The sequence below is a fragment of the Coenobita brevimanus genome, chromosome 32, assembly GCF_032717465.1.
Source record: "Coenobita brevimanus isolate Jiangsu-jjx chromosome 32, ASM3271746v2, whole genome shotgun sequence".
Taxonomy (NCBI): Eukaryota; Metazoa; Arthropoda; class Malacostraca; order Decapoda; family Coenobitidae; genus Coenobita; species Coenobita brevimanus.
In genome coordinates, this window is record NC_136985.1 from 9180020 (window position 1) to 9207231 (window position 27212).

General features: G+C 42.2%; 1 protein-coding gene across 1 annotated transcript in view; it reads right to left on the minus strand.

Moving 5' to 3' along the window:
* Positions 1-2305: 2305 nt before the first annotated feature.
* The window catches only part of LOC145395588 (uncharacterized), a gene marked incomplete at its 5' end in the record, with an annotated part of 30674 nt that continues 5767 nt past the window's right edge, over positions 2306-27212 (minus strand). Inside the window, 3 exons of the mRNA XM_080269159.1 lie at positions 2306-2359; positions 8638-8751; positions 19586-19604. Of these exons, the coding sequence (XP_080125285.1) occupies positions 2306-2359; positions 8638-8751; positions 19586-19604 (187 nt within the window). The remainder of the gene's footprint in view (positions 2360-8637; positions 8752-19585; positions 19605-27212) is intronic.

Genomic DNA, 27212 nt, shown 5'->3' on the forward strand with positions numbered 1-27212 from the left:
CTCCTGTAAATGAAGAATTAAATGTAAGTCTTCCTTCACCACCCAAACGTGGTCGGAAAGTTGTACTGAGTCAAAGTTTGTCAGCCACTCTGGGTCGATATCAACTGTCTGATCGCGTTGCTCTGATGATTCTCGGAGAAACAGCAAAAACTTTGGGTCATGATCTCAGTTAACCCGTCACGTCCCTAGGTTTTCCGCACCTCCGACATCCCCCAGTCCCGAGGTATTTTCGATTTTTTTTTTTTTGGCTAAAACCTTCGCTTTTGGTGAGAAACATCGAAAATTCATAGAGAAATCGCTCACCTGAGGTTTAAAGTGCCCAATCCATGTAGGAGTTCCTCCTTACCTGAGTGGGTTTTCTAACATGCTGGCACCAAAGAAAACGAGTTCTATGGGAGGGTAACTATTTTATCCACTCATAAATGGTATTTATTTATTTACTTGGTACGAATGTATATGTAGTATGACAGTATATTGGTTTTCAAGCAGTAATAAAGGCATTATGAGCATTGTTTCACTCACTAACTAATCACCATACCTGACCTATTTTTGCCACACTACCTGATCATTATTTCTGGCTGTTTCTTCTTCTAATGCTATGTAAACATTGTCCTCCACATTGTCATCGATTGGGGAATCACTCTGGCCCTGAATAACTTTACTAGCCAGGTCACTGGTAACAAGTCCTTTGCCAAGACAATGGCGTGAGGGGGGGAGGGGGAGGTTATGCAGTGTAAGGCATTGTCCCTGCTTGGTATCTTGTACAGGAATAGAGGAAGGTGTCCCGTGTATACATACGAAAAATCACGTGCGAAAATTGAAAATTGTGCAAATTAGGTACCTTGCAATTGCACGACGTACTGGTACGTCGCCGGGACTGGCAAATGCAAATCGTGGTGACGTACCCATACGTCGTCGGGACGGGGCGGGTTAATTAATTTTGAACTGCAGCAGCATCAGACGACAGAGCCAGAATTGGTGCAAAGAGATGGTGATCAGCATAATGAATGAGTTCGCTCCAGACGAAGTAATCGTCGTACGCTGGGATGGAAAGCTTCTTCCAGACCTCACCAACAATGAAGAAGTGGACCGACTTCCGATCATCATCTCGTCAAGTGGTAATTCTCAGCTATTAGAAATTCCAAAATTAGAATCAGGGACTGGTTTGCAGCAAGCACAAGCCGTGGTCAGAGCACTGAAGCGGTGGGGAGTTGCAGAAAGGGTCCAAGGCAACTGCTTTGACACGACAAGCGCAAACACAGGTCGCCACAAAGGAGCATGCATTATGGTGGAACAGCTACTGGACAGAGAACTCTTGTACCTGTCCTGCCGGCATCACATCTTAGAACTACTTGCAGGAACTGCTTTCAAGGCACCCATGCATGTTGCATCGGCACCAGAAGTACTGCTTTTCAAGCGATTTCAAACTTTTGGAAGTTCAATTGACCAGGAGCACTTCCAAGACGCATCATCTGATGAAGTTCTCTCAGCTCAACTTGAAGATATCAAGGAGGAGGTCCTGACCTTTGTTTTCACTACACTTCTGCACAAGCAGCCTCGAGATGATTACCATGAACTACTCCAGCTGACTGCCATCATCCTCGGTTCATCACCACCACGAGGTACTGTTTTCATAAGCCCAGCACGATGCATCAAGCATGATGGATATAAAGGGTAATCTACACATTCAAAGTGTGGATGTTTCGTTCACAGTTTACTTTGACCATCAGTGATGAGCATGGTCTCCGTGACCTGTGTGTGTTTTACACACGCTTCTACGTCAAGGCCTGAATAACAGCACCACTCGCAGTGAGCGCCCCACAGAACAACCTGCATTTGCTGCAGGCCTTAGTCGACTATGCCACCATCAACAAGGAGATTTCCAGAGTAATGGCTAAGAAAATTGCTTCTCATCTGTGGTACTTGACTGAAGAGCTGATGGGTCTTGCACTGTTTGATGATAAAGTCAGTCAAGAAGTCAAGAAACATATGGTGCAAGCTAAGAATTTCAATGATGGTATGGAGGATCGTCCCGAGGGAGTGACCATTGCGATTGGTGACGTTCGAGGAATGACTGTCGCTGATTTCGCCACGAAGCAGACAAAGAACCTCTTCAAAAGACAAAATCGATGATGACTTTTTGAAGTTACCTGTTGACCAATGGTATGAAGATCGTACATACGGAAAGGCGCTGGCATGTTTGCAAAAACTCACAGTAACCAATGATCACGCTGAACGAGCAGTTGCACTTATCGAGGCCTTCTCCGGTCGTCTAACGAAGTATGAAGACCAGCTGCAATACATCCTACAAGTTGTGGCCGACCACAGACGCAGAGTTCCTCATGGAGTTAAGCGACGCCTGCAGCAATGAATGTCAATGATTTGGTTGGTGACATACTGGTCATTTAATAATGCAGAAGTGACTGTATTGATAGTCGTTTACTGGTATTACAATTAAGTGTTCATCGAAAATCTATAACTTGCTTTGAAGCAATTCAGATTAGTTAATAAATATATCTACCTTTTTCCAAAATCAACCGTTTGTGACCTGTGAGCTGATATCGTATTTGAAAAATTCAAAATGTCAGAAAATTTCAGATACAAAACCCTCTGATAATACATGGTTTGACACTTATACAGTGATATTCAAGGGCAATGAGCAACCTCTAAAAATTATTTGTCAAAAATATTTCACATACAGTATTTTTAACCTATTTAGAATGTTTTGAATGGGTATGGCATTTGAATTTTCGAAATAGAATTTTGGTCGTACTGGATAAGGACCACCCAAATATATATATATATATATATATATATATATATATATATATATTTTATGTGACCGACTCTGGGCATAGGCTTCACAGCCTGCTTTCAAGGCCCAGTAGTCCTCCTACATACCGCACACCTCTACATGTCAGACGCCTCAATCCCGTACAGAGTGGCCACAAACAAATCGCCTCCACGTCGCCCTGTCCCCCACAATTTCACTGCCCTGCTTCCAACTCACACCCCCCTCTCTCATATACATCTCCACTCCATCCCTCCATTTTATACTCGGCCTCCCCCTCCCTCTCCCCCCCTCCACCTCACTCACATACACTCTCCTCGCCAATCTCTGACTCTCCATCCTCTCCACATAGCCAAACCACCTCAGTGTGTTCCTCCTCGCGCTTCCTATCACATCCACATCCACACCACAACGCTTCTTTATATCCTCAATTGTCAGCCTGTCTCTCCATGTGACTCCATAGGCTCCTGTTAAATAACTCATTTCCACTGCTCTCACTCTTGACCTGTGTCCCTCCAGCAAGGTCCAAGCTTCACTTCCATACGTTAGAGTTGGTATCACAATACTGTCATGTAATAACTTTTTCACTTCCATGCTCACTTCCCTGTTTCTTATCAGTGCTTTCAAGGAACCAGCAACCTTTCTTCCTTGTTGTACCCATTCAGTCACTTCACTCTCCAAACCTCCATCTTTACTCATCACACTACCCAAGTACTTAACATACTCACATTTTCCTTTTCCTCACCATCCAACCTCACTGTACATACACTGACTTCACCTCTCTCAAAGACCATCACTTTACTCTTCCCTACATTCACCTTTAGATTCCGTTTCTTACACACTCTCCCAAACTCATCCACCAAGCCTTGCAGTTCCCCTTCGTCTTTACTCAACAACACAGTATAATCTGCAAACAACAGTACAGGGAGTTTCCAAACACTACCCTCTCTCACTAGGGCCACTCCAACATCCACTGCCCTACCTTGTACCTCTTTTATTACCCCATCCATGTACAGATTGAACAGCCATGGAGACATGACACATTCCTGTTTCAACCCAACCTTCAAAGAGAAAAAATCACTCAGTTCACCATCCACATGCACTGCAGCCTTAGCACCATCATTCCTGCTCTTCACAGCATTCAACAACTTCCCATCTACTCCATATATTCTTAATACTTTCCACAATCCTTGTCTATCCACCCTGTCATATGCTTTCTCCAAATCCATGAAAGCTGCATACAACTTCTTTCCCTTCTCCAGAAAATTTTCCACTGAAGGTCTAAGAATGAATATCTGGTCTACACGGATATGAGTATCTGATCAATATAAAGAATAACCTAACCAAAGTTTGCTCAGTTGAATGGGCCTCATTCACATTCAGTCACGTCTCAAAGTTGCAGAATCTTGACTCCACCTCACAGATATCAACATCCACATACGTCCCTCTTCAGCCAAGACACACGCTCTCCCGTGATATCTCAGAAATATCGATGTTCGATTATTGGCATGGGTCGTCCTCCAAGATTGACTCCATTTAACTACAGCAAACAGTGTAAGTAGGCCATTATATACACCGATCGGTTGCAATGCTCATCGTTTTATATAAACTTGCCATCTAGCCCATTTTTTTTTTTTTTTCACTTTGAAGTTTATGTTCATATTATTTTGGAATTTGACTCTGGCAGCTTCACCGCAAGATTTTATTTCAGTTAATCACTCAATTAATCAATAATATATTTTTAAAGAGATATCTTGCCTGAATATTCTGGACATAATGTTTGGGAGGTATGGTTCTTAGCCTACCTTTCTTCGCCTATCGGCTCACAGTCAATAAGCTCATTTCTTCAAACGTCAGTGATCCGCACGTTACACAGAAACCCTCAAAGAAAGGAGTATTCCTTCCACAGCAGTATAGTGTTAACAGTAAGAACAACTCAACTGAGCCACTTTCACACACTCCTCGAAATTGACGATGTGTATCCTGAGTGTTTGTTGCCCCAGGTTCATCTGGGCTGGGAACCCGGTGAACTGCAGGCTGAAACTGCGTTTCATCTGAAGTCCACCATCCTCGTTTCGAGTTAAGGCGAGATTAGCTGAGGAACGTTTGTTTAACCAGGATGTGGAGTCACCAAGTCATATGGGTATCACCACACAAAGGCGTCCTTGTGAAGAACCTCGGTACAAAGAGAAAAAAAGGACACTTTATTCCTTAATGGAGTATGATACTCACTGAGAGAGTGGAATATATTTCTCCTATTACTGTATCTTCGAGGATCAGAAGTCAGACTTAGGATAAAAGATGAAGACTTATTATTTTGTCATTACACAAATCTGTTTCTGCAGGAAGAAATACAGGCACTGGGAGGTTGTATACTCACATTTCCTTATCCTTTAGCAAAGAAGAGTTAATAGGGGTATTGTTACCTCTATATTAATGCAGCAATATTTCTTTATTCCACCGGATTATGCACAGTCTATAAAGAACCTTCAATTTACTATACGGTAAGGTAAAATGGGGGAACTAGTCCAGTGATGGCGTAATATAGTCTGGGTTAAGGCAAACTCAGACCTTGTGAACTTGAGTACTAAAATGAGATAATCTGCATAAACATATAAAATTGATATATATATTTATACCATACTGTATGTATTGTATTAGTTGCAACCCTTGGCTCATGTGAAGGTAAACCTGGTGGACTGTGGACTAATATTTTTCTACTGTAGTCTAGCATCTTCCAACCGTAGGATTGAAAAGAAGTTCATGGAAGTTTGTGCTGTGTGTGTGTGTGTGTGTGTGTGTGTGTGTGTGTGTGTGTGTGTGTGCACCTAACCTCCCACAGGAACCACCTTTTCATGGTGGGGTGCATGCGTACCCCATAAATCTGGTGGGCCATATTGGTCGGAGGGAGATCCCTCTTGCCTCAACAGATGTACAGGGTTACCCATGCTGAAGGGGCCGTCAGTGAGGGGTCAGACTGTGTACCCATCCACCCTTGGATGCGTTAAGGCTACACGAGTAAACCCCGAATGTGAAATTCGTGAGTGATGTCCTCCAGAAGATAGGGTATGACAGCCAGAGCTTGGGCAGACTCCTGCAACCCTGGTCAGTAGATAGGCGCTGTGAATCTTCATGCCACCGTCACAGACTAAGAATGGCCAAGTAACGTGGCAGTAGGACTGGCACTCTCACCACCACACCAAATGCTTTCATTGTACAAGCACACAGCTATATTCATCTCCCATTTAACCCAATTATCAAAACTAAATGTCCTACGGCGACAGGATACGGTGATGGTGACAGACCGTGGAGGGTGGAAGTCGCTAGCTCGAGTCCTGCACATTGGCTGCATTGGCCCAGTGGTCGCTGGCATAATGGCATAGGAGCATGCCATGCCTTCAGCAGTATCCATTGAGACTAAGCAGCCAAAAAGGACACAAAGCTGGTTAATCTGATGGGGAGGGGTTTAGATAAGGAAACCTAAATATTTGCTGTTCTACACCTGGGCAAATAACCGCGTTTGTCAAGGCATTCCACATTACGGTTAAAGAACGAAAAGAATCCCTCTGACTCTTGCGACCAGGAATATACAGACCATGCTTGATTTTGACCAAGCCCCAGGACCATGCCGTATGACTGCCCTTATTGCCCATGAACTAAAACGATAATAAACTGACACTGCTGCTGTACGTGAGACTCACCTCTCCAGAGAGGACAAGCTAATAGAAGGAGGAGAAGGGTATAATTATTTCTGGAGAGGATACTCAGACCTACTATAGAAGATCCAAGAATCACCTGTAGGTATATCAGAGATGCTGATGTCCTGGCACAAACCTCTCTCAAAGGTCAGTATAAAACACTCATCAGTGCCTGTGCTCCAATGCTTGACTCTGAAGACACCGCCAATGATTCCTTTAACGACTCTCTGGATGCTACCATTTCCCCAAAACCACATAATGACAAACTCATCCTGCTTGAAAACTTCAATGCCAGAACTGGAAAAGATAATACCTCTGGCAAGCCATTATAGGCCTCCATGGAATTGGTAACATGAACAACAATGGCCTTAGACTGCTTTCATTATGCTCATAACACGGTCTGGTCATCACCAACGCCATTTTTCAACGTAAGAATAAACAAAAGACACGTGGATGCATCCACAATCTAGACACTGGCACCTAATTGATTATGTCAGTGTAAGGCAACGAGATCAAAAAGTTCTTATAACCCAATCCATGAGAGGTGCTGAGTGCTCAGTAGATCATAACATTATACTTGCCAAACCACAACTGGTCATAATCCCAGAATTGCACTGTAGACCATCCTCCAAGAATATAAACTTTACTATGTTAAAGGATGTAGCAACCTGTAACGGCTTCTGCAGTACTATTACAGACAAGCTGTCTCAATGCCCACCACTTGACCAAAGCAACAATACAACAAACCTAAACACAGAATGGCCAAACATTAAGACAATGCCTCACGGCACGCAGAAGGAACCCTATATTTCTTAACCCACTGCCATAATGACTGGTTTGATGATCATGCTGAGGACATACATTACCTTCTTGCAATGAAGAATAGAGCACATAACAACTGGTTGGCTCATCCATAAAACTGAATTCCAAGATCTTATAAATGAAACCCAGAGGAGGCTGCCTGACATGAAATCAAATGGTGAGCTGAGCAAGCAATAGGACTGCAAAGACTAACTGATATTTATGACGAACCTGGATTCTACAAGTCGATAAAAACTAAGTCCGAACCAAACACAACATAGACACTATACGTTCATCCAAGGAAGAGCGCCTGAAAGACAAGGAAGCAATCCAAGAAAGATGGGCACAACGCAACCCAGGGTAGCAAAATATCCTTCATGACATACCAAATGCTCCTCAAGCAGCAGGTTTCAATGTCCAACCTACACTTGCAGAAACTGTTCAGGCCATCCGATCTATAAAAAATAACAAAAACGCAGGCACTGATGGAATGCTATCTGCATTAATCATTGAGGGTGGACAGTTAGTCCACCAGTGCCTTGACAATCTAACTCTGAATATCTGGAATAAAGAACAAATTCCATCTGAATGGCGTACGTCTGATACTGTAACCATCTAGAAGAAATAATGGGACTGCTCAAATTGTGACAACAGTAGAATTATCTCCCTCCTGGTGAATGCTTGCAAAGTATTGGCCAAGATAATGTTATCCAGACTGAAAAATCATCCGACTGAGTCAACACTTCTTGAAACACAATATGGATTTGTTAGGGAAAAAAGTTCCTGTGATATGATCTTATGATCTTTGTTGCCAGACAGATACAAGAGAAATGCCACAAACAGAACTGTGAATTGTATATATATATTGCAGTTGAAAACAAATTTTTTTACCATCCTGAATAGTCTGCATGACAAAATGAATGTTCGTGTGTCCACAGGTGGGAGCAAATCTGAGCCCGTCAAAGTGGATATTGGAATAAAGCAAGGATGTGTTCCGGCTCCTGTCATTTTCAACATCTGTCTCATTGCAGTCGCCCTTTCAAGTCACCAACAAATGAATCATGCTGATTAATAAAGATCCATTTCCGTCAAGACGGTAACTTATTTAATATCGGACGTCTTCAGTCACAGTCAAAGACTTCTCTTCTAGAGCTGAGAGCTATGCTATCCTTACACATACCGCAGAAGCTCTACGACAGAGTATTGCCATCATTTCTAATATATACCATGCAATGGGATTCTGAACATCAGTAAAACAGAAAAATATATCAGAGAAACAACCTAGCAGAGCCTCATGCATTTCAGATAAACGGCAAAAATGTAAAACAGGTGTAGAATTTTACCTACCTTGGATATGTGTTCACATATGAACATAACATTGATACAGAAGTCCTTGCACGAATCAACCACGTCTCGGCTTTTTCTGGACATCTCAGACCCAGTGTCTTTGAATGTATCAGCCTGAGAAACGAGAGAAATGTTTCAGTATATACATCTGTATGCCTCTCCACTCTCTTTTACGGAGCTGAATACAAGACTACAAACAAGCTTCATATCAAACAGCTTGAGTCATTTCACATGCAATAGGTACAATGCATCCTAGGATTCAAATGGGGTGATAAAGTCCCTCAGTTACAAATCCTCTAGTGAGCAAAGTCAACCAGCATAGAAACCATGATGTCCTTAAAATTTTCTAGATGGTCGGACACGTGTTCTGCATGCCAGAGCACCACTTCCAAGCCAGGTTCTGTATGGCCAACCTCCTGCAGCACGTCGCAACCCAGGGGAACAGAAGAAAAGATATAGATCACGTAAGGACAACTCTGAAGAAAGGCAACATCATACCAAAAGATCCTTTTTTTTTTTTTTTTTTTTTTTTTAATGTGTCCGACTCTGGGCATAGGCTTCACAGCCTGCCTTCAAGGCCCAGTAGTCCTCCTATGTACCGCAGACCCTACATGTCACCGCTTCGGCGCTAACACCCACCGTCCATATTGAATACATGCTAGGGCTGCCTCATACAGGACTGGTGTATTGGTATTAGTGGGGGTATTTTTACGACATGACAGCGGGTCTTTTGGTAGATCAGTAAAGTCTGATTTTTATGAAATTCAAATCCTTAAACTGTTCCCTGCCCCAGCGGGATTTGAACCCGGGTCCGTTAGGACTACACACCACCTCTCTACCGATTGAGGCACCGCCTCCCCCTAATTGAAACCAATACCTTGGACAAAGAATAATGACAAGCCCTCTTCAGCAAAGGAACAATTCATCTTGAAGAAGCTCGGAAACTGGCCAGAGAAAGGTGTAGATATTAGAGGCACACCCAAATAGAGTTCTCCCATCATACCAGGATTTAATATGCCAACTGTGGGGTAATGTTTGTGGATCTAGCATTAGTCCGCACAGTCACATACGTTGGCACCAAAGACAATGAGAAACGCACTATCCTAGTGAATATGGCAGGCATTGTCTTCTATAGCAGAAGGACAGTTTTGTACAGCACCCTACCAGTATCCCTGACCGCCTTGAAGAGAGCTCCAACATACTTGACCTCTTCCTTACAACTAATCCTTCTCCTTACACTGTCAATCTTTCCTCTCCTTTGGGCTCATCTGATCACAACCTTACTAACTTAACTTGTCCTATTGCTCCGGTACGGCCTGTGGACCCTCTACAGAAACGTCGATTGTGGCACTTTGGAGCTACAGATTGGGAGGCGCTCAGGTAGTACTTCTTTCATTTTCCATGGAATGATTATTGTTTCCATTGTGGAGGTTATTCTCTTGGGCATGGAAGCATACATTCCTTTCTCATATCCTTTCACTAATGCAAGAAAGCCTTTATTTAATCACGCTTGTTCTACTGCTGTCCGCAACAATGAGAGGGCCTTTAAAAGGTACCAGAGCCAACCCACCCCTGAATCACATCTTGATTATGTTTCTGCCCGGAATTGTGCTAAGGCTGTTCTTCCCTCTGCTAAAAATAATTTCATCCATACTAAATGCTCTCAACTCTCAAAACTCAAATTCTTCTCGCTCCTTCTGGCACTTTGCCAAAACCTTTCTAACAACTTTACCTCATGATCCTTCCCTCCTCTTTTCTATTCTGATGGCTCTGTATCTATATCCTCTACTAATAAAGCAAATCTCTTCGCTCAGACTTTCTCCTCCAATTCCACCTTAGACGATTCCGGTGCTCTTCCTCCATCACTTTCCCCCTCAGACTTCCTCTTGGCTGACATTAAAATTTCTTCAGTTGATGTATTTTCTGCCATCATTGGCCTCAATACTAACAAGGCATATGGGCATGACAGAGTCCCTCCTGTTGTCCTCAAGAACTGTGCTTCTGTGCTTACATCCTGCCTAGGTAAACTCTTTTTGTCTTTGTCTGTCAATTTGTACCTTTCCTTGCTGGAAGTTTGCTCTCATTCAGCCAGTGCCCAAGAAGGGTGACCGTTGTCATTTCTTAATAGAAAAATTTTAAAGCATCTTTCCTATCACAACCTTCTTTCTGATCGTCAGTATGGGTTCCATCAGGGATGCTCCAAAGGCGCTCTTCTCACCTACCTTTCCGACTCTTGGTCATCCTGCTTTCGGGACTTTGGCGAAAGCTTTGCCATTGCACTTGACATCTCAAAGGCCTTCGATCGAGTCTGGCATACATCTTTAATTTCCAAACTGCCCTCTTACGGTATCTATCCATCTATCTGTGCCTTCATCTATAGCTTCATTTCTGGTCGTTCTATAGCTAATGTTGTAGATGGCCATCGTTCTTCTAGATCTATCAACAGTGGTGTTCCTCAGGGCTCTGTCCTATCATCAACTCTCTTCCTCTTATTCATCAACGATCTTCTAAGCTGTACATCTAACCCTGTCCGCTCGTACGCTGATGATTCCACCCTTCACCTTTCCATTCAGTTCCCTCAACGTCCATCTCAGCAGTTACTTCAACTAACAAGGGATGAGGCTATGGCACACCTAATGTCTGACTTGGCTCGTATCTCTGACGGGGGTAAAACTAATCTTGTTTTTAATGCATCAAAAACTCAGATTTTACACCTATCAACCCGACACAATCTTCCACAAGAGTACCCTCTAATGATTAATAATACCCAGCTCCATCCTGCATCATACTTGAACATGCTTGGAGTTTCATTCACTCGGGACTTATCTTTGAAAAATCATATTGCATCTCTTGTTAAATCTGCTTCCAAGAGATTGGGTGTTCTAAGCCAACTCCATACCTTCTTTACCCCCGCACAGTTGTTGACTTTATACAGGGGTTTTATTCGTCCCTGTTTGGAGTTCAACTCTCATGTGTGGGGAGGCTCCCCACATACAGCTCTTCTTAGTAGGGTCAAGTCAAAGGCTTTTCGTGTTCATCAACTCTCCTCCTCTTATTGGCTTCCTTCAACCTTTGTCTCTTCGCCGCACTGTTGCATTTTTATCTCTTTTCTATCGCTGCTTCAATTGTCACTGCTCCTCTGAACTCTCTGCTTGCATCCCTCTACCTCTATGACGGGTGTGTAGCACCCGACTAGCAACAAACTCTCATCCTTTTTCTGTCTAACTCTCTAATGCAAGAGTTAACAGTTACTCCCAGTCCTTTATTTATGGTATTTGTCAGCTCTGGAACTGTCTCCCTCTGTCTGTATTTCCTACTTCCTATGATCTCCAGTCTTTCAAACGCAGTGTGTCCAGGCATCTTGAAATGAATGAATCTTGAGTTTGGCGCTCTTTTGTATTTTTTTTTTCTTGGAAGGAATGGTTTGCAGGCTCCTGGCCTTTGGTTCCTTCTTTCTTGCATTAAAAAAGTACGTAAATAAGAGTGTGTGTGTGTGTGTGTGTGTGTGTGTGTGTGTGTGTGTGTGTGTGTGTGTGTGTGTGTGTGCGAGAAAGAAAGAGCAAATATGCATCTCTGTTACTCCAACATCACAAGATCGTACAAGAAGTTAATGATAGTTTATTTTGATTTAATTTTTGTATCATACCTTAGCACATAAATAACGTTGGATAAGTAGTTTGTCTGACACTGTAAAGTAAACTCGTAAGTGCCTAATTCTATACCCATCTGTGATGGCAGATCGTTTGCATATAGTGAGGATGTGGCTGGAAGGCGTATCAGTGAAAGACATTGCCCTGAAGACTGGTGCAAGTGTCTCCTCGATTTACAGATGGATTCAGCGCTGGCAGCTGGATAGAAACGTGGATGCCAAAGCTTGTCAGAGAATACGTCAGCTCGGAACCACATCCTGGAGTACGAGCATAGTGACAGGAGACAACACACTATTCCAGCAACGTCATTTCATTTCCTTGCCCACGGTTTATTGTGCAAAATTAAACATTGTCTCATGGGACGGATATCCTCTTCCTTTTCATGCTTGAGAAGCCAGTACTCTTGGAATCGCCAAATAATCATTGTGGGACTCAAAAAATACAGTTACACGAAAATCGCGAGATATCTCTTGGAGTCTCGTGCCTCGATCAGTTGCCAGCCAGTCTTGATTTGTGGTTACAGAAAAGTGTGACAGGACTAAACTGGCGGCGAAATCTGGAATGGAAGACACTAAAAACTCTTCAGGAATATCAAGAAACCACCGCCATTGTGCTTTTGAAAATAAGGCAAAAGTTTGCATAAGTAACAATATATCCTGTCTACGTTTATGATCCTGAGTGCAAATCCCTTTACCTTCTTCATATCAGTCTTCCTCTCATTTGACGATTATTATTAATTTTTTATTACATATTTTACAGAAGGAGTTTCATTGAGGATGTTTCTGACTCCTTCACGGCAAGAGGAATTCTTGTCAGTCGGTAAAAAAAAAAAAAAAAAAAAACTGCACTATATCACAATGTAATTATTAAGCAGCTTTGTATAATGTACATTAGTTCCGGAATAATTTTCTTGTTTGGCAGCAGGATACCACTGCATATCTCTTAAACCACTCACTGCGATGTATTAGTTACTCTGGCAACCCACAACCTATGTCATTCAACTGGGGAGACACTTCATAATGAAGGGGTGATTGCCGTGCTGGCGAACCCATCCACTTTGAAGACAATGTGAATGATTTCACTTTCAACATATAGTTTACTCATCATCTTCAGAATGTGATCTCGTATACCAGTAGATGAAAATACATCTCAAGTGACTCATTAGTACCCTGTCCTAGTAACTGCTTAAACTGGTCCCTGAGTTTCTGTATAATATATTGTCTAATTGAATAAAAGTACATCCCTATCTTATTCAGTATCAAAACATGCTTTCCAAGTAATTGCGTTGATTACTAACGTGCTCAGATGGTGGAGAATTTGGCATTACGTTCCTCGGGTTCTTTGAAACGAAAACAGCCAAGCTGTTTATCGTCAGACACTCTGGCCTCTTGGCATAAACATTTTTTATTATTATTATATGCCTAGGTTGCTTCCCCCAAGGAAAGGGAGGTAGCCAAGACAGGACGACACACTCCCCATTTACTCATCCATTCAAACACATTCATTCGCATCTTAGCCCCAAAGGGGAGAACGGACAGATCCTCACCGCATCACACCGCACAAGGGTCAACTGCGCAATGCAATCAGTGACATCCGCAGCAGGGCCCGACAGCAGAACTGGTTTACCCCTGCCACATCATAACAGACCCATCCCCTTACCCGCACCTAACCTGACTAGCTGATCAGACCAAATGCGGGAGAATATCCCCTCAAGGCTGCGTCATCACTTATTCATTCACAGTTTCTCTCCATTTATTTCTGTCACGCACAGCCACTCTTCCTTGCTCAACAGACATCCCTCTCTCATCCATCGCTCTCTTCACATTGTCCATCGATCCTATTCGTGGTCTTCCTCTCAGCCTTACGCCTCTCACATCAGATCTAGTTATCTTTTTCACCAATCGCTCATTTGGGGGAGGTGGTGGCTCAACCGGTAGAGAGGTGGCGTGCGGTCCTAACGGGCCCAGGTTCAAATCCCGGCTGGGGCAGGGAGCAGTTTAAGGATTTGAATTTCATTAAATCAGGCTTTACTGATCTACCAGAAGACCCGCCGACATATCATAAAAATACCCCCGCTAATACCAATACACCAGTCCTGTATGAGACAGCCCTAGCATGTATTCAATAGGACGGTGGGTGTTAGCGCCGAAGTGGTGACATGTAGAGGTGTATGGTATGTAGGAGGACTGCTGGGCCTTGATAGCAGGCTGTGAAGCCTATGCCCAGAGTCGGACACATAAAAAAAAAAAAAAAAAAAATCCATTCTCTCCATATGCCCAAACCATCGCAACACCCTCTGCTCAACTCTACCAGCCATCTCCCGAACGACTCCAGTTCTCCTTCGCATTTCATCATTTCGCACCCAATCCATACGCGTCACTCCACACATACTCCTCAGACACCTCATCTCCATCACATTCAAACTTTTCCTCTCTGCTACACCCATATTCCAAACATATCATTGTGAATATAACAATAATCCATGTTAATCATCTTGGAGGATCCTAGGAAGGTACAGTACCTGTAACCATCCTGAAGGCTCTACTGTAGGAGGACTAATTTCTGACCTGTCTGTCAGTGACACTGACTCTGTTAGACTGACTCCTCTGGGCCGGTCCATCACGGAACAAGACTGTCATGAGATATCAAGGGTTGGCGTACTCGTAAAATATGTCAGCGTTGTAAAGTGCTTGACAGACCAGGATAGTTTCTGCAATATACTCTATCGGTTATAATAAGAAATGATCAGGGATCTACCCCCCCCCCATAAAAGACAAATTGACAGAGGATGAAACTGATGAGCACTATTATTATTTTGGGACGGACTTAAATACACTACAGTCTCCGAAAGTCCCATTCCTCCTCTTGCTGTTCAGCAGCTCATTACCTAATATTAGTTGGATTAAGGTTCCATACAGTCACTATAGTATTTGTGGTTAATTACACAGTTTAGTTTTACCCAGTTGTTAGTTACAATTACTATAAATAATGATTGAGTTACAAATGGGCAGCAGAAAGAACAAAAATTTTGAAACCTACATATTGGATTTGTTTCTAACAACCAATTCAGATAATTATAATGTCGAAGTGAAGTCCCCCCTTGGATCCTCGGATCATTGTCTGATTTAAGCCACCAGTTTAACACCTACCACACCCTCCTGCTCTGAACCTGTCGTGGTGACTAAATGGTACTACGACAGGGCAGACTGGGAGAGACTCCATTTTTTTTTTTTTTTTTTCATGGATGTTCCTTGGACCTCGTTTTTCTCCCAGGATGCAAATTCCACATCGGGCCACATACAGGATTTCATTAAAATCGGCATGGAAACATTGATTCCCCATCATAGTTACAGAAAAAGATGTAATTGTCCTAAATGGTTTGACCACAATTGTGCTAGAGTAACAGAACATAAAACAATAGCCTAGATCACTTATACAAGGACCAAAACCAAAGAAGCCTTTAACTATTATAGAAATATCAGGAACCATGCCAAAACTATTATCAATCTTTCTAAATCAAGCTTTCTACATAGACACGCTAACAAACTACTAAACAACCCAAATGATAAAATATGCTGGTCAGCCCTTAATTCATTCAAAACTAACTTCATTACCACCTCTTCCATTCCACCGTTACAGTCTCTCAATGGAAATCTAGTAAGTGACCCACGTGGAAAAGCCAACCTTCTTGTTGACATTTTTTTTTTTTTTCCAACTAACTCAACCATAAATACTGAAAATCACAATATTCCTGTACTTGATTTTGATTCCCCTCATATACCGCCTTTCATGGTTCACACCAGATACGTACAAGTTGTATTACAGAATCTCTCAGCAGACAAAGCTACTGGTCAAGATGAAATTCCATCAACAGTACTTAAAAATTGCTCCTCAGTGTTGGCTCCTGTATTGGCAAAATTTTTCTGCTTATGCATCCGTACCTCAAGTTTTCCAGCCTCCTGGAAAGAAGCAGATATCCATCCTGTTGCTAAAAAGGGGATAACTTCTGAACCATCAAACTATAGACCAATTGCAATAACTTCCAGTCTCGGTAAAGTTTTTGAAACACTGATTATCGAACATATAGTAAAGCATTTAGAAATCAATAAATTAATGATTGGCAGTATGGATTTAGACAAGAACATTCAACTGCAGACATTCCTTGCCTTCTTACCCATCAGATTAACAAAACAATAGACCAACACGGTGAAACACACACAATAACACTTGATATATCAATAGCTTTTGACAGAGTATGGCACCGGGCCTTATTGTCTAAGATGTCACACTATGGCCTTGGTTCCTCTAATTTCTTCTTACCTTCATTATAGAAAAATATGGGTCATGGTGGATGGAATTTATTCTCAGTTTCATTCCATAAATGCTGGCGTACCTCAGGGATCAGTTTTGGGGCCAACCCTCTTTCTCATTCATATAAAGGGCCTCCTATCTGTCATTCACAACCCTATACACTCTTATGCGATGACTCGACCCTTCATAGTTCTTTCACATTTAGTACCTCCTTTACACAATTTGATATTAGAATTCTCCCCAAAAAACGCAATTTCTCTGAACCAGGACCTTTCTTAAATTAATCAATGCAGACAAAATAAAACTGGTCTCATTTAATGCTCAGAAAACTAATTACATTAATTTCTACAACAGAAAGAATCCCTCAGACTCTCACATAAGTTTAAATGATGTCAGTATTCTCATATCAACTACAATTGATATCCTAGGTGTTACTCTAAACCCCAGCCTAAGCTGGACAGCTTATGTTAAATCCCTTGCTAAAAATGCTTCTAAAAATTGGGACTAATGTACAGAATTCCTGAGTTCTTCACTGACGAGCAGATGGCCACAATATACAGTACAAATCATGTGCGTTCTCAGATCGAATACTGTTCACCACTGTGGAGTGGATGTGGTGCGGTACATGGAGGCAGTTGGACAAAATTCAAAATAAATCCATTAGTTTAATCAATAATCCTGCCATTACGCAAGACTTTCCTCCATTATCAGTATGTAGAGATGTTGCTTCTTTAGCATTATTTTATCGATATTTTTACCGTAAGTGCTTAAACGAACTGGCTTCAATTGTGCCTCTCTTTCACATTTTCTCCCGAAATACTCGGGCAGCTGGGAGCGCCCATGAACTCACACTCTCTCCCCCGCAATGCAGAACCTTTGCTTATCAAAATTCATTTATCCCCAGAACTACTACTCTCTGGAATTCACATCCTGGGAGTTGCTTCCCACAAACATTTAATCTCCTTCAATTTAATTTCAGTTGTTATAAATATTTTATGAATGGAGGATGCCTTTAGCCACATGGACTTATTTTTATTTCCTTTGTTTTTCCTTCCTCCATTCATTATCTGTAAAAAAGTTTCAAATAAAATTAAAATTCGTTGTCTTCATGTTTTTCATGCTCTCCCATTCTGCATTTTTTATGGGGGAGGCAGATCCTAACCATTGTTCTTTAACTTACTAACAACAAGTGAAGGGAATAATGAGGACAGTTAATATGAAACAAAATTATCAATAGAGCTTTACGGCAATGAGTACCTGAAGGTTAGATGACAAAGGCTCGGATTTTCGTCCGTGAAGGAAGCTCCATACCACCAGTTCCTTATGGACATCTTTTTGGATATGGTTGGTTACTTTATTGTCTACGTTATTTGTGCAGAGTTAGGCGAAATTGGTAGGATTTATGCAATACAAAAGAGGACAGGAAGGTGTAAAAAAATAAATAAATCGCCGACGAAAAGGTACACCCGAAAGCACTAATTTCCCCCCCTTTTAGCTGGAGTCGCAGCCAATGAGCAACCAGGCGATCGAACACCCCACACCCTCCCCGACCCCAACCCCAGTGTAAACGTTGTTGGATAGAAGTGGAACGGCTAAAGCTGGTGATGTTATAATGTGACATGATTGTTTTTATAGACAATCAAAACCAGTAGGGGTAGGTATATGAAGGCATTAAAAGGCACGAAAATGAAAGACCTACAGTGTTACGTCCTAAGTTATGTTACAGTTATAGTACAGGGAACTGCATCTGTTGAAAGATATGGTGGCTTTTATCATCCATTCCTTCTGTCACCTCCACCACCCTTCTCTCTGAGCTCCCGTCCCCACCAAACGTCTCACCTACCCGCTCCTACCCTTTGTTAACCAACATAAACTAAGGTAATGATGAAATGATGTGTCAGCTATTATCGTAATTATCATACACCTCTGTATTAAGCACCAACAAATCAATAACATACAATACTTCGATATACCTGCCAATTATTTCATCCTGCTGTAAGCTGTCACGTGACATACCCACTGCAAGTCGGACCTTGTATTACAAGGACATATGGCTGTTGATCGTTAACACAGGCTGTGTGGTGTTGGACGTCCAGTAATTCATGTTAAATTGGCAATTTAAGCCTTACATTATAAATACGAAAAGTTTATGTTCCTGTCATTATTGAATGAACGTAACGAATCAGGAATCGGCTCTGACGAACAACAAACTCTTCGCTCTAACGAAAATATTCCGACCTCTTGTTACTACAGTGACACAATGTCTCATTATGTATACAGCTGACCCACATTCAATAGTATACATAATAATATTGTCACTGTTGTGACAAGAAGTCGAACTATTTTTGCTAAAGCAGAGAGTTTGTGGTTCGTCAGAGCCGATCCCTGATTCGTTCCTTTCATTCAATAATGACATTTAGACCTTATGTGTTTATAATGTAAGGCCTAAATTGCCACGTTTATATGATTTAATGGAGTGTCCAAAAAAACACACAACCTGTGTTAACGAAAAACAATCGTATGACCTTGTAACACAAGGTCCAACTTCCATTGTGTATGTCACGAAACAACTTACAACAGGATGAAATAGTTGGCAGGTAACTCAAAGTATTGTATGTTACTGATTTGTTGGTTTTCAATACAGAAGTTTATGGTAATATTAATATGATCAGTACCTGACGGATAATTTTATTAACTTAGGTTTTGTTGGTTAACAAAGGGCGGGAGTGGAGGACGAGAGGGTAAAAGAGACGTTCTGTGGAGACAGACACCCAGAGAGAAGGGTGGTGGTGGTGGGGCGAGAATGGATGGGATAAGAACACCATATCTTCCAGCACATCTTGTCCATCATGCTATACGTATTTGTGACATTACAATATAGGACATAAGTATATAGACAATAACAATACATTGTAGGTCTTTTCATTTTCGTGCCTTTCTTACATGTTATGGATAACAGCACACATTAAATACCTTTATATACTTACCCCAACTGGTTTTGGTTGTCTATAAAAACAATAATGTCATATTATAACATCACCAGCTTTGGCCATTCCACATCGCTCAACAACGTTTACACGGGGGTTGGGGTCGGGGAGGTGGGTGTGGGGTGTTCGATCGCCTGGTTGCTCACTGACCGCGACTCCGGCTACAAGGGGGTAGAAATTAGTGCTTGCAGGTGTACTGTAGAGCATCCTCAACCAGCGAGAGTATGCGTCTAATTGACTGTGGGTGATAAAGCAGGCACTTAACGACACGGCTTTTAGTAATAATGATTATACAGTCTCCTTCACCAACCTGTCTCTGCCAGGTCCTTAAGATGTACAGTTACATTCGTTAATACACCTACACTCATATTTAGTTTCAGTGCACTATCCTATGAGTACATTTGAAGGCTATGTGTGGTGGGTATCGGGAGAGCACATGCCACAGAAGTGTGTGTGTGTGTGTGTGTGTGTGTGTGATCACTGATCAAGGTAGTATTAGTGGTAGTACCAGTAACTGCAAATCCCTGCTCATCAGAAATGTGAACCCGGTGTACTGGGGACTAAACTTACCTTCCTCCTACATCTCAAAATTCTCCTTCTGGAAGATAGGGAAGTAGATGAGGGACATTTGTATGTCTGTAACACTGCATAAAGGCATCCATCTTTATCACAATGCATTTCTCTTTCATCTATATAATTATTACGAGTGTCTGTCTGGACACTTGTATGTATGAGTTTTTTTCTTTATGCAAGGAAGAAGGAATCAAAGGCCGGGAGCCTGCAAGTTGTTCCTTAAGGTAAAAACAAAAACAAGGTTAACAGATAGCCAAGTTCAAGATCTAATCATTTAGAGATTCATGGACACACTGAGTTTGAAAGATTGGAGATCATACACAATAGGAAATACAGACAAAGGAAGACAGTCCCAGAGTTGTCCTGTTGCATTAATGAAAGACTGCGAGTAGTGATTAACTCTCACATTAGGGAGCTGGACAGAAAAGAGATGGGAGTTTGTGTAATGCCACAAATTTAATATTCATGTACACGTTTAGAGGTACTGTAATTTCTAAGAGTGTAATCTGAATACTAGTCTATAAGGCTCCTGTCCTAAGTAGTAGTTCATGTGTTAATGATCGATAGAGATACAACTTTATTTTTATATGTATATATCTCTGTATCTATGCATAGGTAGTGTAACTGGAAGTGTTGAGCTATGGGAGTTCCCCCCCCATCTGGTGAGCAACGAGTAGCAGATGTGGGCGGCATCCTCTTGCTTGTGGTGCTTCGTTGCCGGGCGCCAAGTTTAAACCTTAAACAGAATAATAATGGGTATGCAATTCTTTCCGTATCATTGTTGTGAAATGCTTACTAATGAAGCTGCTAGAATCCAAGTATGTGAAATTAATTGTCAGAAAAGGCAAAGATAATGTAATTTGTGAGGACCAAGTAGTTCCGCTTGCCTTAGCCATCACTAGATGGCATAAGCTACCCCAAACTCAGGCGGGATGGCAGTAAATTCAGTATTTAACTGTAGTAGGGATTGAATCCCAAATTTTCCCCAATTCAATCAAAAGTCCTAACGTCATGTGTAGTCTACTATATAAATCGTGAAGAGAATTAAAACCCACCATATTACAAAAACACAGTCTCATTTGATCCAGCAGTAGCGTCCCTGTGTGCCCGATAAGCCACATTGGCTATCCAGACTTTGCGGGTAACAGACGTTGCTTCAGGTGAGCTGTACACATTCCTCCTTTCTCCCCCTTGCTTGTTTTAATTCTTGCTTGTCGTGAACAATATGAAGTAATGTTGTTAAAAGCTTAACGTAACATGGGCTATCCAGACGTTGCGGATAACAGACGTTGCTTCAGTCCACAGACACCGTGACTTTGGGACTTGCATGAGGCCATCATGTGATATTGCCCATAGACTTGATGTACACACACACTTACACTACCCACGAATAGTTTTATAACTGAATGTAGTAGCAATTGAATTATGAATCAATCAGGTGAACCTTTTTTTTTTTATAGTAGATAAGGTACAGAATTTCGAAAGTTAATGCAATCATGTAACGGAAAAGCGAATTTAAACTCAACCGTTTTTTTCCCCGCTTCTTTTATTAATAGGTTAGGAATATTGGGAGTGTTGAAGTGAATTTAGTGGTTGTAAGAAAATGTAATTTCGAGTTGTTCCTCGACGCTAAGCAAGCCCGAGTGATTATGAAATATTAGTGAATTGTGTGATGAGTTTAGACTGCCCCGACGTAATAGTTCATGAGTGAATATTGTTGGTTCGAGGCTATGCCAGCCCGAAAAGACAATTCATGTCATTGAATATCCCAGTCTTAAGGCTATAGACGAGCCCAAGAATAACTGATAATCGAGAATGTAATGTGATGAACTCAGGAGTCATTGTTAAATATTCAAATTGTTTCGCTTGGTAACAGTACTGTATTACTATCGCCCAAACTATTACTTAATTTACAACTTTTTTTTCATATTATTAAAGGTCATGTAATTCAAAAATGTCTGTTGTTTAACAAGTATAGAATTATTAAAGCAGAGTTAAGTATATGCAATTTTGATATCCAACAAAGGGAATTATGTCCTCTCAAGCATGACTCGCTCCCCTTCCAGTTCAAGATTCCTCCGCTTTGGGAACGACTAACACACGTGGTACTAACTTATTCACGACTCGGCCAAAAAAATACAAACGCTACCAAAAATATCCTTTAAGCAATTAACCTTTATCCTTCAAAGTCAGAGTTACTCCCCTCCCCTTTTGTTTTTCTTAGGTGAATACTTTATCAGTCATTGAGGAGAGACTAAGTTGAGTACCCTTTGTATTATCAACGAGTAAGTTAAACAGAACCACAACGATGGGAAATCCAATTTCTCATCGTTACACTGATGAACAACGGTGGGATAAAAATCCTCTACCGTTACATTTGTTGCTAGACGGGTGTTACGTGCTGGTGGAGGAATGCAAGCAGACAGCTCAGAGGAGCAGTGTCTATTGAAGCAGTGATAGAAAAAAGATAAAGATGCAACAGTGCAGCTAAGAGACAGAGGTAGAAGGGAGCCAGAAGGAGGAGGAGAGTTAACCTGTTGACAGTGACAGGCCTCATTTGGGACTTACCAGAGTCGAAAACGATAGGCCTCAAACGAGCGCGATATTCAAAGGCGTACAAAAACCGCGCCACGAGGCGTAGGTGGCTGAAGTTTGCATGGGAAAGAGGGGAAGGTGGCAACTCTCGATACCACCCACGCACTGCCCCCATATACGCTCAGAATACACGCGAGCGGACAACATGGAGTGGCACTAATTTTCCTTCCATGACGCTGCCAACCCCGCACCAGTGCTAGGGGATCTACACACACACACACACACACACACACACACACATACACACACACACACGAGAGAGAGAGAGAGAGAGAAAGAGGATCTGCACACACACACACACGAGAGAGAGAGAGAGAGAAAGGGGATCTGCACACACACACACACACACACACACACACACACACACACACACACACACACACGAGAGAGAGAGAGAGAAAGAGGATCTGCACACACACACACACTAGAGAGAGAGAGAGAGAAAGGGGATCTGCACACACACACACACACACACACACACACACACACACGAGAGAGAGAGAGAGAGAGAGAGAGAGAGAGAGAGAGAGAGGATCTGCACACACACGAGAGAGAGAGAGAGAGAGAGAGAGAGAGAGAGAGAGAGGATCTGCACACACACACACGAGAGAGAGAGAGAGAGAGAGAGAGAGAGAGAGAGAGAGAGAGAGAGAGAGAAAGGGGATCTGCACACACACACACACACACACACACACACACACACACACACGAGAGAGAGAGAGAGAGAGAGAGAGAGAGAGAGAGAGAGAGAGAGAGAGAGAGAGAGAGGGACAGAGAGAGAATAGAGAGAATAAATAGAGCAATGGCACAAGGAACGTCCCTTCGAATGACAGATAATGCATATCATCTGTCCCTCTTCTCTCTCTTATTCTCCATTCCCTCCCTCCTCTCTATCTCGGAGAGAGAGAGAGAGAGAGAGAGAGAGAGAGAGAGAGAGAGAGAGAAAGCGATAAAGGGGACCTGCACCCAGACACACACACACACACACACACACACAGACACACACACACACACACACACACACGAGAGAGAGAGAGAGAGAGAGAGAGAGAGGGGGGGGGAGAGAATAAATAGGGGAATGGCACAAGAAGCGTCCCTTCGAATGACGTCACGAGGTAATGTATAACATTATCGGTCCCTCTTCTCTCTCTTATTCTCCATTCTCTCCCTCCTCTCTCGGAGAGAGAGAGAGAGAGAGAGAGAGAGTTACAGGTAGGCCTAAATTGTATGATAACGTATGCTTTGTCGGCAGTGCGTAAAGTAATTTATTGTAGCTTGAGAGAGAGAGAGAGAGAGAGGGAGGGAGTGTTGATGATACAGTAATCACGTGATCCTTGCCCAAGGCCATGGTAGTAAATATAGGCTGTTGGACAATGCCCTTCAATACCTCACTCACCGCGGGTGGTAGGTTAGGCGAGCCACCAGCTGTTCATCTTCTGGCCATTTTATCTCACCACCACGTGATTTTCTGTGGTCATATATATATATATATATATATATATATATATATATATATATATATATATATATATATATATGGTTACGGAACAGCGAAAGATAATGTACACTTTAAGTGACAATACTAAAAATCACTACTGTCCCGTAAAGTTCCAGGTTCAAAACAAAAGAGTTAGGTAAAATTACAAGTTAAAGTTTAATGTTCAAACTAACAACAAAACATTCAGGACTCATAAAGATAATGTAATGGCAAAAAACAGGTTAAATATATGGTTAACTGGAATAGCCTCTATTAACATGAAATTAGCAAGGGTAAATTTACCTAAGTCAGCCCTGATAAAATGAAAATACACTGGGTAATGCTGAGTTAATGCAAGATAAATTATTACAGATACAAACTATTATTAATAATTGCTGACAATAAGAATCTTTACATAAATCACAAAAACCTTATTAGGCCTAAAAATTAACCCTATGCTACACAGTACAAGAGAAAATGCAATAACAGTTATACTCAAATTACACAGCTGCTAGATGGTTGCAGACTTCCTGAGCACTCACAACAATAACTGTACAGGGGAGGACAGAGATGTGAACAAAATGAGGAGTAGATCTAAGTGGTAATGATGCAGAGACTGAGCTCATTATATAGGGGCCAGCAGAGCTTGATACAACTTGTAAGAAGGACGCGCAAATGAAGCCATGGGGACAAAGAGTTAACAATCCCGCTCTGAACAACAGAAAGGACGACTTACTCTACTATAACGGTAGAAGGGGGGGACTGAGGCAGAACACGCTCGTGATCAAACATGCAGCATACTGTGCGTTACAATTACACAAAGGATGATGAAATCATAGGCTATGTAACACCTCCCCACAAAGAAAAAGAAATTTACAAAGGAAATTTCTTATTACTCTAAAACAATCTGTCTAAAGTCTAGATAAGCAATCTGCAATAACATTTTCTTTCCTAGTGTTACAAAACATGAGATCTCCCTAGCACGTTCAGTCATAGGTACTTGCCAGTATCCTTTTAAGAAATCAAACTTACTTATGTACCTAGCCTTTCCGATCTTGTCTATGGAATCTTCCCACGCGAGGGAGAGGGTAAGTGTCTTGTTTTGGTTATCTGATTAACACGTCTGTAGTCAATGCAAAGCCGCTGTGACCCACCTGGCTTAGGGACTAGAGTGACAGGAGAACTCCACCTCGCTCTGGACATGGCAATCAATCATCTTGTGGTCCAACAGGTAGCCAAGCTCCTTCTGGATGAGAGGAACTTTCACTGGGGTCACGCACGTGTAAGAAGGAGGCAATTTAATTGGCTTTGCGTCTCCAACATCGACATCATGCATCAACACAGTGGTTCTTCCTGGAGTAGCACGGAACACTTGCGGAGTACTCCTGCAGTAATGCCGAAAACTCCTGCCTTTCCTTGGGAGGTAGGTGAGAAAGCTTAGTCGGGAGATCATTCATGATATCAGGATTCTGACCCCAAATATCACACAGGATGCTACTGCATGGGAGAGCTTCACTTGCAGACTCGGGTGGAACAGCTACAGTGCAGACTGGATTATTTTCGTCCTGCCTGTGATATAACTTTATCATTTTAAATTGACAAAGTTGCTTGTTCTTTCAACGATCTGGTGTGGCGATGACATAGTTGACATCACTGAGAGTTTCTTCTCCACGAAATAAGGACCACTAAACTTGGCTTGAAGAGGTTGCCCACTGAACCGGTAGCAGAATCAAAACCTGATCTCTCCTGGCTGAAAGTGGCGTAACCTGGACTTCTTATCCATTACCAAGTCTTCATCTTCTCCCTGAGCAGCTCCAAAAATTCTCTCTCGCCAGCTGTAAAGCAGTGGACAGCCGTTCTTTGAACTTCATCACATACTCTCCAAGCAGGTTGGACGTCATCTTCCTCCGACAGCCAGCATTCCTTGAGTAGCTTAAGGGGTCCTCTTATTTCCATGGCCAAACAGTAGTTCAAATGGTGAGAAGCTCCAGTGATTCATTTGGAGATTCTCTTCCGGCAAACACAGTGAATGGAAGACCTTTATCCCAGTCTTTCTGATGTTCCAAACAGTATTTCTTGAGCATCGATTTGGAGTGTTTGATGATATCTCTCCAACAGCTCCTTGGAGTCTGGGGATGGTAAGCTGAAGAGCGTGATCTGGGAGATGACCAACTCTTTTCAGAGACTGCTTGAAAACATTTGACATGAAATTACTTCCCCGGTCTGACTGTACTCCTTGGGCAGACCAAACTTTTGTGAAAAACCCTAGCATTTCCTTAACCACGTTCTTTGCTGAGATATTTCTAAGTGGGAATGGCTTCAGGATAACGAGTAGCCATATCAATCAGGGTCAACACATAAGAAAATCCTGAGGAAGTCTTAGGAAGAGGGCTCCACAATATCAACCAACACACGGGTGAAAGGCGCCTCAAAAGGAGGAATGGGAACTAGAGGTGCAACCTTTTCGGTCTGATTACACTTCCCCACAACTTGACAGGTGTGACAAGACTTACAATACCAGGAAACATCCCTGAAAGATACCTGGCCAGTAGAAGTGTTTCAAAAATGCGTGCCACAGTCTTCCTCACTCCAAGGTGTCCTGCCAAACTGGAATCAATGAGCCACTCTAATGATATCCTGCCTACAAACACGAGGGATGACAACTTGATGTACAACCTCCCATTCACAGTCGGCTGATGCTGTTGGGGGTCTCCACTTCCCTCATAAGTACTCCTGACTTTACTATAATAACAAGTAGAAGCACCGGCATTTTGACTCTTCTTCACCTGCAAGCAGAGTTAGTACTAGACCTTTCAACTCAGGGTCAACAACCTGCAACTCAACCAACTCTTGACGAGACAAATTATCACAACACTACGGGTACTGGCCTCATCTGGTGAGTGGTCCAAATTAGGCAAGAAAAGTGTCAGCTAGGATAACATCATCATCAGCATTATCCTCTAAATCACCAGTAACTTTTGG